General features: G+C 37.4%; 1 protein-coding gene across 1 annotated transcript in view; it reads right to left on the bottom strand.

Annotated features, from left to right (window-relative positions):
• Positions 1-2,518: 2,518 nt before the first annotated feature.
• The window catches only part of TMEM117 (transmembrane protein 117), a gene marked incomplete at its 5' end in the record, with an annotated part of 38,933 nt that continues 25,027 nt past the window's right edge, over positions 2,519-16,424 (bottom strand). The window contains 2 exons of the mRNA XM_010188732.1: positions 2,519-3,159; positions 12,220-12,349. Of these exons, the coding sequence (XP_010187034.1) occupies positions 2,519-3,159; positions 12,220-12,349 (771 nt within the window). The remainder of the gene's footprint in view (positions 3,160-12,219; positions 12,350-16,424) is intronic.

The raw sequence follows: 16,424 nt of genomic DNA, 5'->3' as shown, positions 1-16,424 counted from the left end.
CTGCTGAGTTATGCTACTTACTAATGTAGAGATAAAAGACTAAGTTAGGTAATGAATTATCTTTAGGATGTTCAGCTCTCAAGTCTCTTCCTGCTTCAGAAGGACCTTAGGGTAAACCTAGCCACCTAACTCAGGCTTCTTAAACTCAACGCTGGAAGTGGAGAGTGGAAATACTCCTCTTTTCTCCCATCTGTGTCTGTGTTTACAAATGAGACTCCCACACAACTCAGGAGTCCTTTCTCCTTCCATTAAATTGATAAGTTGACCATGGTGAGTGGTTACACTGTATCTTTTAACTTCTTATGAATTCATGATACAAGCAGTCTCTCTGCTTGACCATTAATTTAAATACTCACGCAAAATCTAGGATTATTTGATGCTTTTCTCTCCTTCATGCAGGCTTATAATGACCTTAAAAGCATTAACTCAATGTGAGGTCACATAATTATTTCAGCTGTGGATCAGTTGCTTAATAACAGTTTTCTCAGAGTCAATAATCATGCAGGCTGTAAGGCTCAAGTGATTCTTTCATTTTCTGCCTATATATTAATGGATTTAACCACTCCCATGCACAAAAAGGAGAAATGAGCTAACGGAAGATTTTCAGTACTTGGGTTTACAGTGTCCAAGACACACAGAGAAGCATGTATCTGACAAATTAATCAGCTATTTCTGTAACTACTTAACAAATCAAATGCTGCTTGAAAGTCAAACATCAATATAGTCACGTCTTACATAGTACAAGCAGGATCTCAGTGTTTTACCATTAGGAATTAATGGCTTGTCTTTGACTATATCTTAAGTCAATTAAATAAGTTTATAGGCTGCAGTAGGCAAAAGCTAATAGATTTCTTTTTAGTCATGATTTTTAGTGGATAAAAATTTAGTCTGATTATAAAGTGAACTTTCTCCTGATAAAATATTAAATGTTTCATACGCAAAACATTTGATTTTTACATTACTGTGATACTGCCTGGTTTTTTTTAGTCTCAGAAATATTTACGATTTTAAACAGGACAATGCATGGGTAAAATGTTTAAAAAAATTAAAAACTAATATAATATGTTCCTGCCTCATAATAAACAATTATTGAAAGATGTTTATTAAAATTTGCTCTCAAGTGACAGTTAATAAATGCATAGTTCTATTATGCATGCTAAATTCAGCATTCTGAAAACTTAAAAGGAAATAGATCAAAACAACGGAGATAAAAAAGTCACAGAGACAAAATACAGCAACACCAGTAAATGACAGGGAAATAATTCAGATTTTAAAATTACTTATTATTTAGTAACTTGTAACAACAATTTATAGAACTAAATTAGAGGCAAATCAGAGTCCTTCTGATGTTTTAGATATGCAGTTTCTCTAGTGCATATAGTTTGATCATACAGCAGAGGAATTCACATTACAAAGTACCCCTCAAAAGAGAAAAAAATTCAGTTTCTCTATGTTTCTGTTCCAGGTTACACTTATTCATGGATAATGAATGAAGAAAAAAAGGGTACAATGAAATTCTATTATTAAGCTGTTTTAATTAAAACCCCTAACTATTTCTTCAGTATTTGGAGAAGGTAGACTGTCTATGTGTGGTGTGTTTCACAAATGCCTAGACCATATCTGCACTGAACTGCACAAATACTGGATTTAATGGGCTTTGTGTCCTTTACTGTAATCACTGAATTGGTTCTTCAATGTTGCATAGGTTTGGTGTGATGATGGAAAGAGTTGCTTTGACCATGTATTTTCACCTCTGTTTCTAAAAGGTGAAGGGCAAAACTTTTAATCAAGGAACAGTTTATCTTTAATTAGGAAAAATATAATTAGGCATTATCACCTAATTGCTATTAGTGATGGAGAGAGTCATATTTTCACAAGTAGTGACCCATGCCGTATTATCACTCTGCTGTTTACCACATAATGAATCTGTATTTGTGTTTGGCAGCTAGCCAACAAAAATTAAAAGGTAATCAACATGCTTCTCTGCAGTCAGGTCATCGAAGTCACTGGCTTCACAGATGAGTAAATAACAAAGTCAAGTTGTGATGTCCTAACAGAAACCCCTCTTTAGAAATAACTATATTTATCTCCTCTGTCAAGTCATCTAATGATACTTCAAATAACCATGTACAAAAAGCTTTGCAAAATAGATTAGAAGAACTGTGCTATACATCTGATGTTGAGTTAAAAAACAGTTTAATGTCTCAAGGCACCACCACGGTAGAATTTTATACCTGCAAGTTATCACCTAATACACTATTATACAGTCAAGTTAATGTATTAATAAATAGCTTGTGCAATTTTGGGAAGCAATCTATAAAGGAATGTTAGATATACAGTAGGCACGTACTATAATACAAATAAAAACCAAAATTCCTAGAAAAAGCATGCTGAGCACCTTTTGGTATAGGTTGAGTTTCTTATTCTAAACACTAAGTAAATCTTAACTTACAAAATTTAAAACTGAAATCTTATAATAACTGCTTATTTAAACTGGTTTTTTCCTGGGTATTTGCCTCTATGTTGCAGGGTTACTCTTAGGGACAGAGGACTCTGGTACTGGCTGTAAAGGGCTATCTTGTTCATTCAGTTGTGCATTCAAGTTTTCAGAAGTTAGGAGAGAAGAATTAAAAACTATTTCACTTAAGTCTGATTTTATGGATACGAGATGTGGTTCTTGAAAACTTAATGGTTCTTCTACTAACACCTGTGTATTTTCTCGTGTCATTCCCATATCTGATGGTGATTTTCGTTTCATTCTTGTGTAGGATTTGTCTAAATTCTCCATGCCTTGGTCAGTTTTCTGAAATCGCCCAAAGAACCAGATGAAGAAGCCAAACAAAGCAAAAGCCAGCAAACTTGGAATAAAAGCCAGGCATTTGACATCAAGGCTAGAGCCTGTGAATCTGCTGTGCAAGAACATGTCTCCTTCTGCATAGGTCCTGTTGGTCAACGGGTTGGTGTTATTGGATCTCCACTCCCAAGACAACTTAGTTCTATTAAGGTCTTTCAAGCTTTCTGAGTCCTTCACTGTGTAGATCTTCTGTCCAGGACCGATATATTGACCATATTCATGAGGTTTGTAAAATATTTGGTTCTTCCACATATTCAGATCCAAGATCAAAACAAGGAAGATAATTCCATAGTTAAACCATTTGCCTGTTTGGAAAAAGAAAGTTTTGTCACCTGATATATCCATTTTAAAAGCAGTACAAATGCAGTAATTTGTAAAATATACTCAGAGATAAAAAAAAATCCTTTTTAAAATAATCTGCAAAACAAAGTTGTAACAAAATTTCCGCTGTAGTCACATATATGCTGAATATCCCTTAATATTTCACAATTAGGTCTGGGCACATAGTAAAATAATTTTTAGCATAAGCACAGCACTGTATCAATTGAATTAACGTTGAAGTTTGTATGTGACCTGTTGATTACACCACTTGGTGATATGGTATAGAGCAGTACACCTCAAAAAAGCATTAATTCTAGGGCTTAAAAAAAAATTCACATGAAAATTTTCCATGAAAGGGTCATATCTGATAAAACTGTTTATATGCCAGGAATGACCAAAGTGACTGAAGATTTTGAGGTTGATAATTAGGTAAATTTTAAGATTATATACATATATTGTATGATATACCAACCACAGTGTGCAGATATATTTGGGTGGGAGCAATTAGATAAACTGTTATTTAGAGATATTACACCCTTGAGAAATAGCAAAGGCTGACTGTAGTCTTGGGAGGCACGGCAGCTTAACTTTTCCTACAGTCTGCGTAGTGAGAAACTCCTCCAAGGAATGACTCATAATATGACATTAAGCTCCTGCAATACTGGAGGAGGAAACCTTTCTCCTTTTATTAATTAAAATTGCTCTTTTCCATGCTTCCTCCAGGCATCCAAAAGACATTTAAGATAACTTTATGCAATTGCAAATTTGGCCCTACTTTCAGTAGGGTGCTGGAAAAGATGAACTCCAGGTGTCTCATCTAACCTAAATTAGTCTATGAATACACAAAACAATTACACTATTTTCATAGTCAAAGCGTCTCTTACATTCTAGCTGGACATGTGTTAAGATCTTACCTGTGCAGTAATGATTGGCACCACCCAAGAACCCAGCAAATCTACATGTCAGCAGTGTGTAAAAGGACATTCATGAAGGAATGTTCCTGATGGTGATGAATTATATTGGTCTATGCTGGAATCATATTTAAGTATGTTTCAAGTGAAAAGGAAAATGAACGTATTGGAGTATCTAGCAAATGACTTACATCATTGGGTTGGTAAAGAATAAATTGACCCCATTTCTTGAAGGTCTGTATGCTCAAGTTGTACAACCAGAAGGCTCCAGGAGGGTAAGGAGAATAACTCCTTGTATTTCAGCAACTGTGTTTAATAGTCCTCTTCAGTCTGGATTATACTTACCTTGAAAATGAATAAGAATGTTCATTCTTTTGTGTTACTGTCACTATCCAGAAATCAAACTGCACTGAAAAGACCTTGCTGCCAATCCTGTTCAGATAACTCCTGAATAACCCCTCTATCTTTTTTTCTGTTTTCATCAATATTATAATTGACCTGCTAAAGAAAATTATGGTTTTACAAGATTATCACTGCATTTTATAGTTAAGTTCCTTAAATCAGCACCAGTACACTCAAAATTATGCTAAAATATGAAATGTGATAACAAATAATACTATCTACTTTGATGCTGTTTCCTGTGGATTTCTGCCCTGTATTTCCCATCTTTCTCTTAATCAGAATAACCCAAGCTTCTTCATAATGTATGGATTTTCAACAAACAGAGACAGAATATATCTTGTATAGTGTGTGTTGATGGGCTGGCTGGGACACATATATTCACTGATCAATTGGCTGCCGTCAAACAGAATATGAAAGCTGATTTCTCCCTGCTTTTCCCTCAGCTGGGCACTAACTTAACTCTCCTTTACCTAATCACCATTTCTTAGGACATAATGATAATGTCACTATTTTTCAGATTCCCACCCTCTGAAAAACATCTCTGAGACTGGTTATGGTTTCCAAAGTTATTTTATACTGACTGAGTGTTGGATAGAGAGGCAGTGAGACCAACCCACACAGAAAACATGAACATATAACTCTCATTTCCTTAGGAAAGCAGGCTAAACACAAATTACAATGAAACAAATATTAGAACCATTATCCGTTTATCTGTGGCCTGTTTGAAAGAAAACATCATTTACTGCTTTCAGAACTTCCTTTCTCTGTTATGGTTGTTCTCTTGGACACTTTTTGAAACAATAATTTGTCATCAAATATTACTCTGTGTTTCAACCAGAAAGCTGTTTCAACCAGAAAGAAACCTGCTGCTGCATTGTCCCAAAGTTAATTCCTTAAGCCATATTCTTTTCCTAGGTAAATGCATCATAAACCCATTCAAAAAGCCTTTTCATTTCTGTTGTTTTTGGCTTCATCAAAATATTTCTGCAGAGCCAAGATGGGTGACTTTCCAGAGAAATCTGCTAAAGCCTAAGGGAAGTAGGAAGGGGAAAATCTCATGTAGGACCAGTATTGCTCTTTCCCTTCAGCTAGACATGGCAAGAGTGAAGATGTGTAGGGAGAAAACAGACAATTGAAAGATCAAAACATGAAGCACAATGAAATGGGAACATTATTGAGATGGCCTTTATAAAGGCCAAAAGACACTGTTAAGGTTTTCTTGATTGTAGGTTTCAGGTATGACTGACAAAGGAAATGTAGACATTGCAATGCTGAGCTATGACCCACCTCCTCTTTAGGCATGATGACACCCAGTGTATTTCACAGCACTGTGTGACCACATTGTCCTAAATGCGACACGTGTAGAGCAAGCCACCTAAGGAGTAAGACCTGAGACGGCAGCCTGCTGCTGGTGAAGAAGTTGACTATGAAGCTAGCAGAAAACAGTAAAAGTGCTGAAGAGAGGTAACCAGGTGCTTGATCTCAGGTTTCATGTAGTATCTGTCCTACATCGTGGCTTCATAATTGCAAATCTCTTCTAAGATGGATCTGTCTAAAAAAGGCTCCACTTCTCTTACATTAAGAACTTGAGTGCTCACCTGATCTAAGAGAGATATGCATTTCAACTATTCATTTTTTTATAAAAAGCACAAACTTGAAATTCCCTCACTCAGCTCCTAAACAGAGTTAGGCAGGCAGGAGCAGAGCCCTAAGCTCTGCTGTCGGAATTGTTGCGTCAGTGTGGGCTGTAAAGGGTGCATAGACAAACAACTTAGATGCAGACACTCCAGTTAACTAAGATGAATTGCAACCTGCATGTCTAAGTGGCGGCTAGTTGCCTGAGACCTGCCTCTATTCTATAGTGGATCTTCTCAAAACTCCTTAAATTTGTCATTTCTAGGCAATTTTTCCATCCTTTGCATCACTGTCATGCTCGATGAGATCTATGACTTTTCCTTTATTTTTGAAAACTGTTGTCACCATAGCTAAACACTGTATATGAGTAACAGCCTCACTATAACCATATATGAATATGATGACATCTTCCTACTCCTACTCAGTATTCCCTGTAGCCAAGGGCTGCATTAATCTCCTTAGACAAAAAATGACCGGGATTCAGTGCTGTCTTGGTTACTTACAGAAATATTTGCCTCTTTCTAGCATACAGTGTCCTCTGCTGTCTATCCCTCTTACAAGACATGTACTTTACTCATCTGTAACAGCAAGCATGATAACCAAATAAACCCAGTTTACCCAGCAACTCTTCTAGATCAGTGTAAATGTGTTGAAGCAGACTGAACCAAGAGGCCTGACTGTCTCCACTCACAAATATCTCTTTGATAATAATTCCCCATGACAAGTAATATTTGAGACTTACTATACTGACTGACCTTTAACATTATACATGTGTATAATCTATGTATATGAAATGATTGTCTATTGCAACTTAATTTTAGCATGATGCTTTTTATAGCAAACTTTAAGTCATATATCAAGCTTACACAGGAAATAAGCTTGGTAAATTATAGGTCACTCCTAACCTCTCACTTTACATGAAAACAAGCTCAAGTTTATAGTTTTGCAAAGAGTCAGAATAAACATATCATGAAGATACTGATATTAATCTTCTGAAAAAATAAATTTATAATTTCTTTTACAGTGCTTCAACTTTCATTGCAGATGAAAAGTGGTAAGGGAAAATAGAGCCCCACACTATGAAGTAATTTAATTTGTTTCTTAATCAATTTCTTTAGGATTAATACCACTATTGATCCAGGCTTGGTTCTACTCCAGTGAGGTCTGTATGGCCAAGAATATTGGCATACACCTGGCACCATTTAGCCCTTCTTGAAGCAGGTCAATTTTTCATACACACAATTTGAAAGTGAAAGATGTAGTAAGATCAGCTCTCAAGACTGGAAGGCTAGTCAATCATTTCAGCAAACTGCAAAGAATTATACCCAGACTCCTTAATGAAGTTACAGTGAAGAAAATCAGGTGGTAAAATAGGCTGTGTCATTCAGCCAGGTGCCACCTGGAAAGATGATTGGCTTTCACAGCATTGACATCTTTAAATTGACATGTCCTTATGCAGGACATTCGGAGAGTCAGGATTCTGCTTTGGTATATTCGGAAATGTGATGCAATATTGCAATTTGGTGCAATAAGGATCCCCAAAAAGAAAAACTGGAGGTATGCAGCTAGCCAAGAGCATATACTGGGCATCTCTATGAGGCTGTGATACAGCATGTGAAACCTTTTTCTAGCCATTGTAGCCTACAACCACTATTTGTGGATGAAACCTCAATCCCTGTTTTCTGAGAAAGCATGGCTGTTGAGAAGGATTTCATTTCAAAATGCAAAAGAGCATTTTTATTTTCGCATGTCCACTCTGCTGTAATAGAGCAGTCAGGTCCTAAAAAAGATCTCTCATGTAGAAACCACTCCTCAGTATCTCTCCTGAGATCAAGAGGAAATGTGAAAATCCCACTAATTAAGGCTAGACTCAAGTGGCCTCATGCTGTGCAACTGCAGCCAGAGGCTACTGTAGGAAATGTTGACTTTAGACTCTTACCTCAGTTGCAATTTGTGCCTAAAATCTTTCAGACACCTCTGTAAAATATTCATGTATCTTTGAAGCATTCTTCATATCTTCTGTCACGTCACTGTTATTAGCTAGGTACATGCATACAGACCACTCACAACTGAACTAAGCCGCAAATCCTCCAAGGTTTTTTCACATCTGTGTGCATGGACAGCTTTTCTTTTACCTCTAACCTTTCTATTTTTGCCCCTGGGCTCCCTCAGGCTTCCCTGTGTAGGTGATGCTTGGCCTGAATCTAGACACACTTTTGGTTTAACTCCGCAAGCCAGCCATGCTAGGCACTCGCCAGCCATGAAAGTGATGATTTCTCCTTTGGGTGGAAGAGAACTCTTGATATATCAGCACTCAAAACCACATTTATAAACAGCCAGAAAAATTTGCTATCTGTTTTGATACCCAAACCTTAACATCTCCTATTTGAAACTTATCCACATACTTGACAGCAAATGCTCTTGGATCTCCATTGCTGCTATTAAAGGGTACCAGGCTGGCCCTCTAGTGCCTTTTAACCATGAAAGAATCTGAAGGAACAAAATTTACTTTTAAGTTTTACAAATTTCCCTGGGTATCATAGAAACTAGAATAGACTATGTATTTTCATAAACAGCAGCACAAGAAGGAAAACACACACATCACAGCAAACCATCTGTCAAGGGAGATCCAGATGAGTTAAGCAGATGCAGGAATTCAAGTTATTTTTGATGTTCATAGATGAAAGCAGCTATCAAAACAGGATAAAAATACTTAATACTGAGTAGATGCTTGCTAGGAGTTCCTAGATGCAAAGAAATCTGTGCAAAACATGGTACTCAGTTACCAGTAAATATAAGATATGCTTTTGATAGTAAATTTAAAATTACACTGAAGCATATCAGCTACAGGCTGCAGATGTTAATTCAATATTACTGCCAACTCACAAAAGTCAGAAATCACAAGTCAGATCTAAGAAAGCATGTTATGAGTTTAAAGTAGAAAGATGCATTAAAAATAATACACTTTGTACTGTTTTATTTATCTGCCTTTTTAGACATGGAGCTATTGGGAAGCAATATTTCTTTTTTTTTTCTCTGCAATTATGAGCTCTATTTTAAAAAATATGGAAGCTGAAATTCTCACATAGTCATTGAATTCAGGAGCTAAGACTTTAAGACAAAATAGGGGAAAAACCCTGTCTTACGACTTGTGATAAAGTCAGGAGAGATGGCAACACAGATCATGTAACTGTGAAATTCATATGCACAGAACTTGCACAAAGCCATTAGGCACACATCAACAGAAAGGTGGTTTAAAGTGTTGTCCTCCTCTGAATGTCCTTTTACTTAGCACTGCCTCTTTGTGGGACCACTGTTCATTAGAGCAACCCAGCACCAACTAGCGCTGCTCAGGGAAGTCCTAGGGCTGCTCTTATTTATATCAACTAACACTGACCAAAACAGACTGTAAAAGAACTTAAGAGGAATAAAATTTGCCAGGAAAAAGATGGTAAATGTTATTTCAGTCATCCTTGCTTTCTCCTTGCTATTTGGGAGAAAAGGGTTTCCATTTTCTACAAATCAGGGCACAGGTCACAGATTTTACAGACTTTATCCCTATAGCAAGTATTAAAATAAACTACATTGACACCTTAGTCTTCTTAACCTGCCTGTTACTAAAAAGAAGTCATAAGGTTAAATTTAACATTCTGGACCCATGTATTAAACAGGGCTTAAATACAGCAGGCTTCCTGCCACTATCAATGTCCTACTCCCATGTCGTCTGCTGCTGTTGCATTCATGTGTACCACTCTACCCTCATTTAGATTGGATTATATTCATCTTGTTTTATACATATATTGAACCAGTTCACTCTCTCTTTCTCTCTTTCTGTCTTTCTTTCTTTCTGTCTTTCTTTTATTAGCTCCTTGATTTAAGTAGAAAATTACAAGTATCTACACATCCACACAATAACTAGAGCTTGAAAATTATCCAGGATGATACCCTAACCTAAGACAAGAACTGATGGCAAGAACAGATGGTTCAAGCAGAACTTTCCCAAAGGGAGGTTCTTGTGCCATGTGTTATGGCTGTTTATTAGATCTCCTAAACGGTGGTGTAGCACTGAGATAAAACAGGCACTCAGTAGACAGACTACGTGATGTGCAGTCAAATGGATTGATTTGTCTAGTGAACCTAATAAATGGATCTTGTTAATGCTGAGCAGGGAAAAATATTCCTCAGCCCCTATTCATTAGCTCATCCTCATTAAAAGAACGCCTTCTCACCAGAATAGCAGAAAGGCCTTCAATACTCTCTGCAGAAGACTCTACAATGCATAAATATTGGTTTCTCTTGGTTGGTCTGTTTCCAAACAGCAGCACTGCTAACAGTTGCATGTCTGATCCCTAATTTATATTCTCTGCTGTTGCTTATTCTTTGCTCTTTCCTGATTATCAACAATAGCCTGGTCTTTTCTACAATGCAAAACCGGTCTTTGCTCTTCAGTCCCTCTTCTACCACCTTTTGTTTCTCATCTACATTAATTATATCCTGATTTTCTGTACCTGATGGCACAGCCCACCCTGCCATGCCTCAGCTGTTCATACTCCTCTGTGCACTCATTCCACTACTTCTCCTTATACAATGGAATAACTGTGGGGCATCTGGGAACCTTGTGGGACGCCCTTCAAATTCATGCTCTAGTCTTGAGAAACAGAGAAGGAATCTTTTTCACTGTCCCTGAATACCACGCCTATAATTTACTTCAAATATTTGATGCTTAGATTATTTTTCCCCCCTCTAATTTTCCTTTTTGCTCATTTGGGAGAGAAAAATATGTAAACATCCCATTTTCTCTCACCCTACACCTTCTAGTCACTGACCATGAGATCATTTACTTTATCATGTTTCATAAACCACTAGTGGCTCAAACAGTCTCGCTCGGATTCTCCCAGCTCTTCTTTCTTCTTGCTGTCTGTCTGTTCTCTCTCAGTATTCCAGGAGGGCACCTGTATCCAATTTTGAAAAACTTTCCATCCCTCCACCTGTACTTCCTACTGGCCCATTTGCCTTCCCTCATTCAACAGCCAGCAGGTAATTTTTACACTCATTTTCTCTCCTTTTCTGGTTTTTAATCTGATCACTCAGATTTCTGCCTTCTCTGCTGAAAAAACCTTTTCTGAAGCCTCATTCAGCCTATCTTGACTGACTGCTGGCTTCATCATTCTTTCCTCCTCTGCACTTTTTCTTCCCTTGGCTTTTGCTGCCTGGTGAGCTTGTGACTCACCTGCTAGCTCTTGGCCTTATCTTTATATCATCTCTGAATGCTCCTTTTGTCCCTGCTCTGCAGGATTTTCATATGGCTGTGTCATTGAATACTCTCATCTGTCTTATTACTGTACAGTATCATGTGCTGTGATTGTTCCTGTCAGCAGTTAAAGACCTCTGTCAATTCACACCTGCATTCTTTTGCCTTCCATTATTATCCACCTCTTACCAATATAGAGATGAGCTATGCTTCTTCTGCATAGCCTGAAGGTAAAACCAAAATATTTACCTTTACTTAACCTTCTTCTCTTTTTCATTTCCTACTGTTATTAAAATACTGTCTCACAGTATGCAAAGATCAGGCACTTTTTATCTGTATGTACCATCCATTTGAATAACTGCAATTCTATTTTATTTGAGGTTATTTAACTGTCTGTTTTTGGTTAGATGACTGATGGAAGTATGGTTATGAGTGGCCTTTGCCAGATGAGAATGGTCGAAGTTATGAAAAGATATTAGCATAAATCACAGCAAAGGCATCTGAACGCATAAGAGATTTGAAAATGAAATAAGCCGCTAATTCCCCTGGAGAGTAATTTTAGATAAAAGATCTCTGAAGCTACACTAGGTATTACTTAGTGTGACAAGAAGTTGCTGAAATCTATGAAAAACAGCAGGGCTCTCCGATTCATCAGATACAGGTTCCTCATTTCTCCAAGACGTTTATATATGGATGATGTGGATATAGACAGATAAACAGACAGAAAAATAGTAATCTCAGGGCCACAAACTAAAAACGTATGTGGTTAAGAACTCGTTAACATTCATTTATTTCACAGAAGCAGCTTGCTTTGTAGCTGTGTCACAATCTGTAAGATTACATACCTGTTATATGTATGTGATATTCCTCTTTGAAGATTTTTTGGAAGTAAGGTACTTTGAACTGCATGTGTGCAGATGGCAAACCTGGAAGATTCACTTCAACATCACCCATAAAATGTGGAAACTCCCAGTCCTGTTAAAAAAAACAAAAAAAAACCAAACAAAAAACAAAAGTAAGAGCCTAAATATAAGAGTTCATGGTATATTTTTTGCACTTTAAAATGACTTACATTAATAAAAGGGAAAGGTTCTATTTTTAAGCCACTCATTATTGGATTTTCTTACTTTAAGTTTGACTGGATCACTTGAAATAGAACACCTTGTTTGTATTAAATATTACAATATGATTTTTACTTCAGCTCCATGTAATTATGTGTTTAGAAGTTCACTTCAGAATGACAATATTGAACCCACTGTACCACTTGGCAGTACAAACTAGTCTAAGCGTGTGAACGCCTATATAGCAACCTTGCAATACTGGTTACAACTTGTGCTACTAATTTGGCAAACAGTTTACAGGTCAGAAGTTGGCAAAGAAGGCCTGACCACTTCAAACCTTTCACATATCTGTAGTTTACTCATTCAACTTATAGGGTGTTTTCAGTATTTGTCCTTAATGCATCTAAATAAACATTCCCTTCAGCATAATCTGCCTGAATCAATCCAAATACAGTTTTCTCCACTGCTATATTTCTGCTAACAAGGTAATGCTGGAAATGTGGAAGCTCTTACCTAGTATTATGCATATTTTGGTAGCATCCGGTAACCCAGCTGATGAAGAGTTGCATTTAAAGGAATTTTTTGCTTGGTTATCTGTACTCACCATTGGTTACTTAAAAATGATTATGATAGCATGGCTCATTACAACTAAAACTGAAAGTCTAGCAATAGCACTAGAAGCAGTACAATCCCTGTCAGAGTGGTTCCTCTGTGCACTGCAGACTGTTGGTGACCTGCTGCTAAAAACATACTGTCCCTAATCCCATGTATGCCCCTGGATTTGCATCCCACCAGCCCGTGCAACAAGCACCTGAATTGCTAAAAGTAAGCTAAAGGAATCTGAAGTGTGAGGAGCTCTGTGACCTGTGCTTCCTTTGCATTAAAACCATTCCAGTCCAGCCATCTCCCCAGGAGAACCAGTCCAAACTCTTTTCAGTTTTAGAAGGCTGAAAAGTTTCCTACCAAGGTAACGAAAAAAAATATTAAATTATTCAAAACTAAGAATCATCTCTGAAAGATTAATCACTATATATGACTTAACTTCCATGAATTGCTAAGCAGCTTCAACATTTTCTACAGTGGAAGGGAAACGGAAGAGTTTTATCAGCAAGGAATAGCATGGCCCAAACATTAACAGCAGCTGATTTGCTCCAACATATCATGATACTGAGTTAAAAGGATTAACAGAAGTACAAGCAAGGAGAAAACCTGACCCTCTGTACCTGGTTCTCAATGTTCATAGCGATACAGAAAGTACCAATTTACAGATACACATTGTAAGAGGAGTAAGGATGTTCCCCTTTTCCCTTATCACTAATGCAATGCGTGCACTCTTGGTTATGAGGTATGGTAATAACTGCCCAGCTGCACAATCCCTTACGCTGTAGCTGAAACCGTCCCCTTACAGGCGGCAGACATTCAAAAACTGCCCGAAGATAAAAATTTTATGGGTGTATGCTCTCAGTTTGCAGTATCTGATTCAATACATCTCTAGACTTGTGTCTCATGTTAATTCATACACACTCTCACCCAGGAATAAATAGGAAGAAATACATTACGTATTCCTGAAGATAAACGAATGGAGAGCTGTGGACTCTGCATTAGAAATAAGTGAACATGGGCCTATAAATCTGGTCTTTTGCTCTTGCCTTGCCCCAGTGCTCCTACTGTGCCTTTCGCTGATTTGCAGATAAAATTCCACCATGCAGAATTTTGTATTGGACTAAGTCTTTGCATCTGAGTTTTATAAAAAAGTTCAGCATTTTTTCCTGATCTGTATGAATATTACCTAATAATGAGTAACTAGAATGCCAGCTGGATCAGATGTGTAATTTACTGTATTATTTGTCTCAGCAAACAGGTACTGAGACTGGAAAATATTTCACAGAACAAAAGCAAAACATAGAGATCCAACCCCAACTGTGTGCTACTGTTTACATCAGAACAGAGAAGTAAGTGGAGAGCCCATTAGAAAAATACATATTTGACACCCCAAACTATGGCTACCTTTCACATGTATGCTATTTCACATTTTCTACACATATACTCCATACTGTGAAGCATGCCTGAATTGTACCATGACCTCTGTTACTGCCCATAATGTGGTATTGCCATTGCTGGTAACAGGTCATAGGCTTTGTACTGAGTTTGCAAGGTCCCAGGACGGAGGCCTGTCAGGCTTGCCCTTTCTGAACTGTTCTTCACCTGCCTGCCACTTTTCTTTACCTGGTTCAGCTACAACAGCAATTTTTCTAATTGACCAGGTGGCTATAGCTGATTTGTTGTATGTTTGTTTTCCTTTGTATGGTACCACCAACATGGTTTTAGAACTTTAACATTATTATGTAGCATACAGAAATACCGGCCTGCTAGGCCAGCAGTGGCATTGAGGAGTGGAGATGCAGGATGCGGCACAGAGGAAGGGGGACATGGGACGATAAGAGATGGGCACAGGCTGGCACTGGAGCCCATATGGCTATAAACAACTCACCAGTGGTCAGCTAAAGAAATGCAGACCTGAGGCTGGACAAAACTGCTTTTAGCGGTAACAAGGAGATCAAAGTAGTATCTAACATATGTGAAAGACCCTCTGTATAGCAAACTTGGCCACAATGTGGAGCTTCAGATCAGTGAAGGAAAAGCAAGGTCTAAAAATGTGTTAGAAAATGTAAAAATGCTCCCCGGAAGAACCTAGAGTGATGAGAAAGAAACCATCAAGATGAACATCATAACTCTCCCAGCAAAGGACTCCAGATGCCAATGACAGGCCGTAATGACACCACTGACACCCACCAGATTGAAACTGCCCATTTAAGCAGGGGGAGGGTGGAGAAAACACCAAGAAAAGCAGTAGAAACCAAGAAGCATGTGTATAACATTTTTAACACATTATTAATATAACTGAAACTTTTTCAGCACAGAAGTATTATTTTCTGTAATAATTAGATCTCAACTAATAATGAATCTTGGATTACATATTTAAAATTTAAATTATGCTAATAATAAATTCTTGGCTTTATCTATAAGGTGTTTCTTCTTCACCCTTAAATAACATTTTGAGTGTAACATCTCTATCAGTCTGATTATAAAATCTGTTATTTAAGAACAGTCTCACTGGAAATAAATAAAATAAAACAACAACAACAAAGAATAAACCCAAACACAATAAAACGCATTTGAAAACACTATTTAAAAAAAGGACAATGAATTAATGAGTTAAACCTACTGGCTACCATGGAAGTCACTACAGACACAGCACTTAGCAAAACTAGGTGATAAGATAGCCTTCGGGGTTTCATTTGGCTCACAGCTTTGATAAGTGTGAGCATGTACTGTTCAGGTAGTGACGTTATCACCTCCGAACACATAGCTGTAGTATTATTGTGCAAGAGAAGAGCAGATTACCATTAACTTATTGAGTTTTTGCCAATGTCAGGTAGTCAAATCCAAACCAACAAAGTGGCCATTTTGCTATTTAGATTTTAAGAAAGTGTTGTCCAAAATATTTTAACTGTTTTATGGGGTTTTTTTTCCTTACTGACAAGCAAAAGACAACTTAATTTCAGCAATATCCAGAAAACCATTTTTACAAGAAATTCAAGTTGCCTAGTAGGAATAATCTACCTCATTTGTTGATAGGGACACTAATAGTGCAAACGTACAAAACTATAAATCTGACTGCTTCCCTCCCTGGAACACAGCTCAAGTCTGCATCATGCTTTCATACACGGTATTTTCTCCCTGTGGTCTCTGATATCAGTCTGTACTATCCGTCTGTGCTCACCTCTGGGACAGCAGTGACATACACTATGTTCTTTAATTTCTCAGCTCATAATTATGGAAAGTTCACTTGATCAACTTCGGTTCTTCTGAGGTGTCTGTAGTCTGCCATATCTGGGATCTCATTTGGGACTGGGCCCAAAACACCATATTTAGAATGTATCTCTACTTTCTTTGAAAAACACAACCACACAGCCATACTGTTAACT

The sequence above is a fragment of the Mesitornis unicolor genome, unplaced genomic scaffold (assembly GCF_000695765.1).
Source record: "Mesitornis unicolor isolate BGI_N332 unplaced genomic scaffold, ASM69576v1 scaffold16577, whole genome shotgun sequence".
Lineage (NCBI taxonomy): Eukaryota > Metazoa > Chordata > Aves > Mesitornithiformes > Mesitornithidae > Mesitornis > Mesitornis unicolor.
This window is presented reverse-complemented; position numbering and strand designations above follow the sequence as displayed.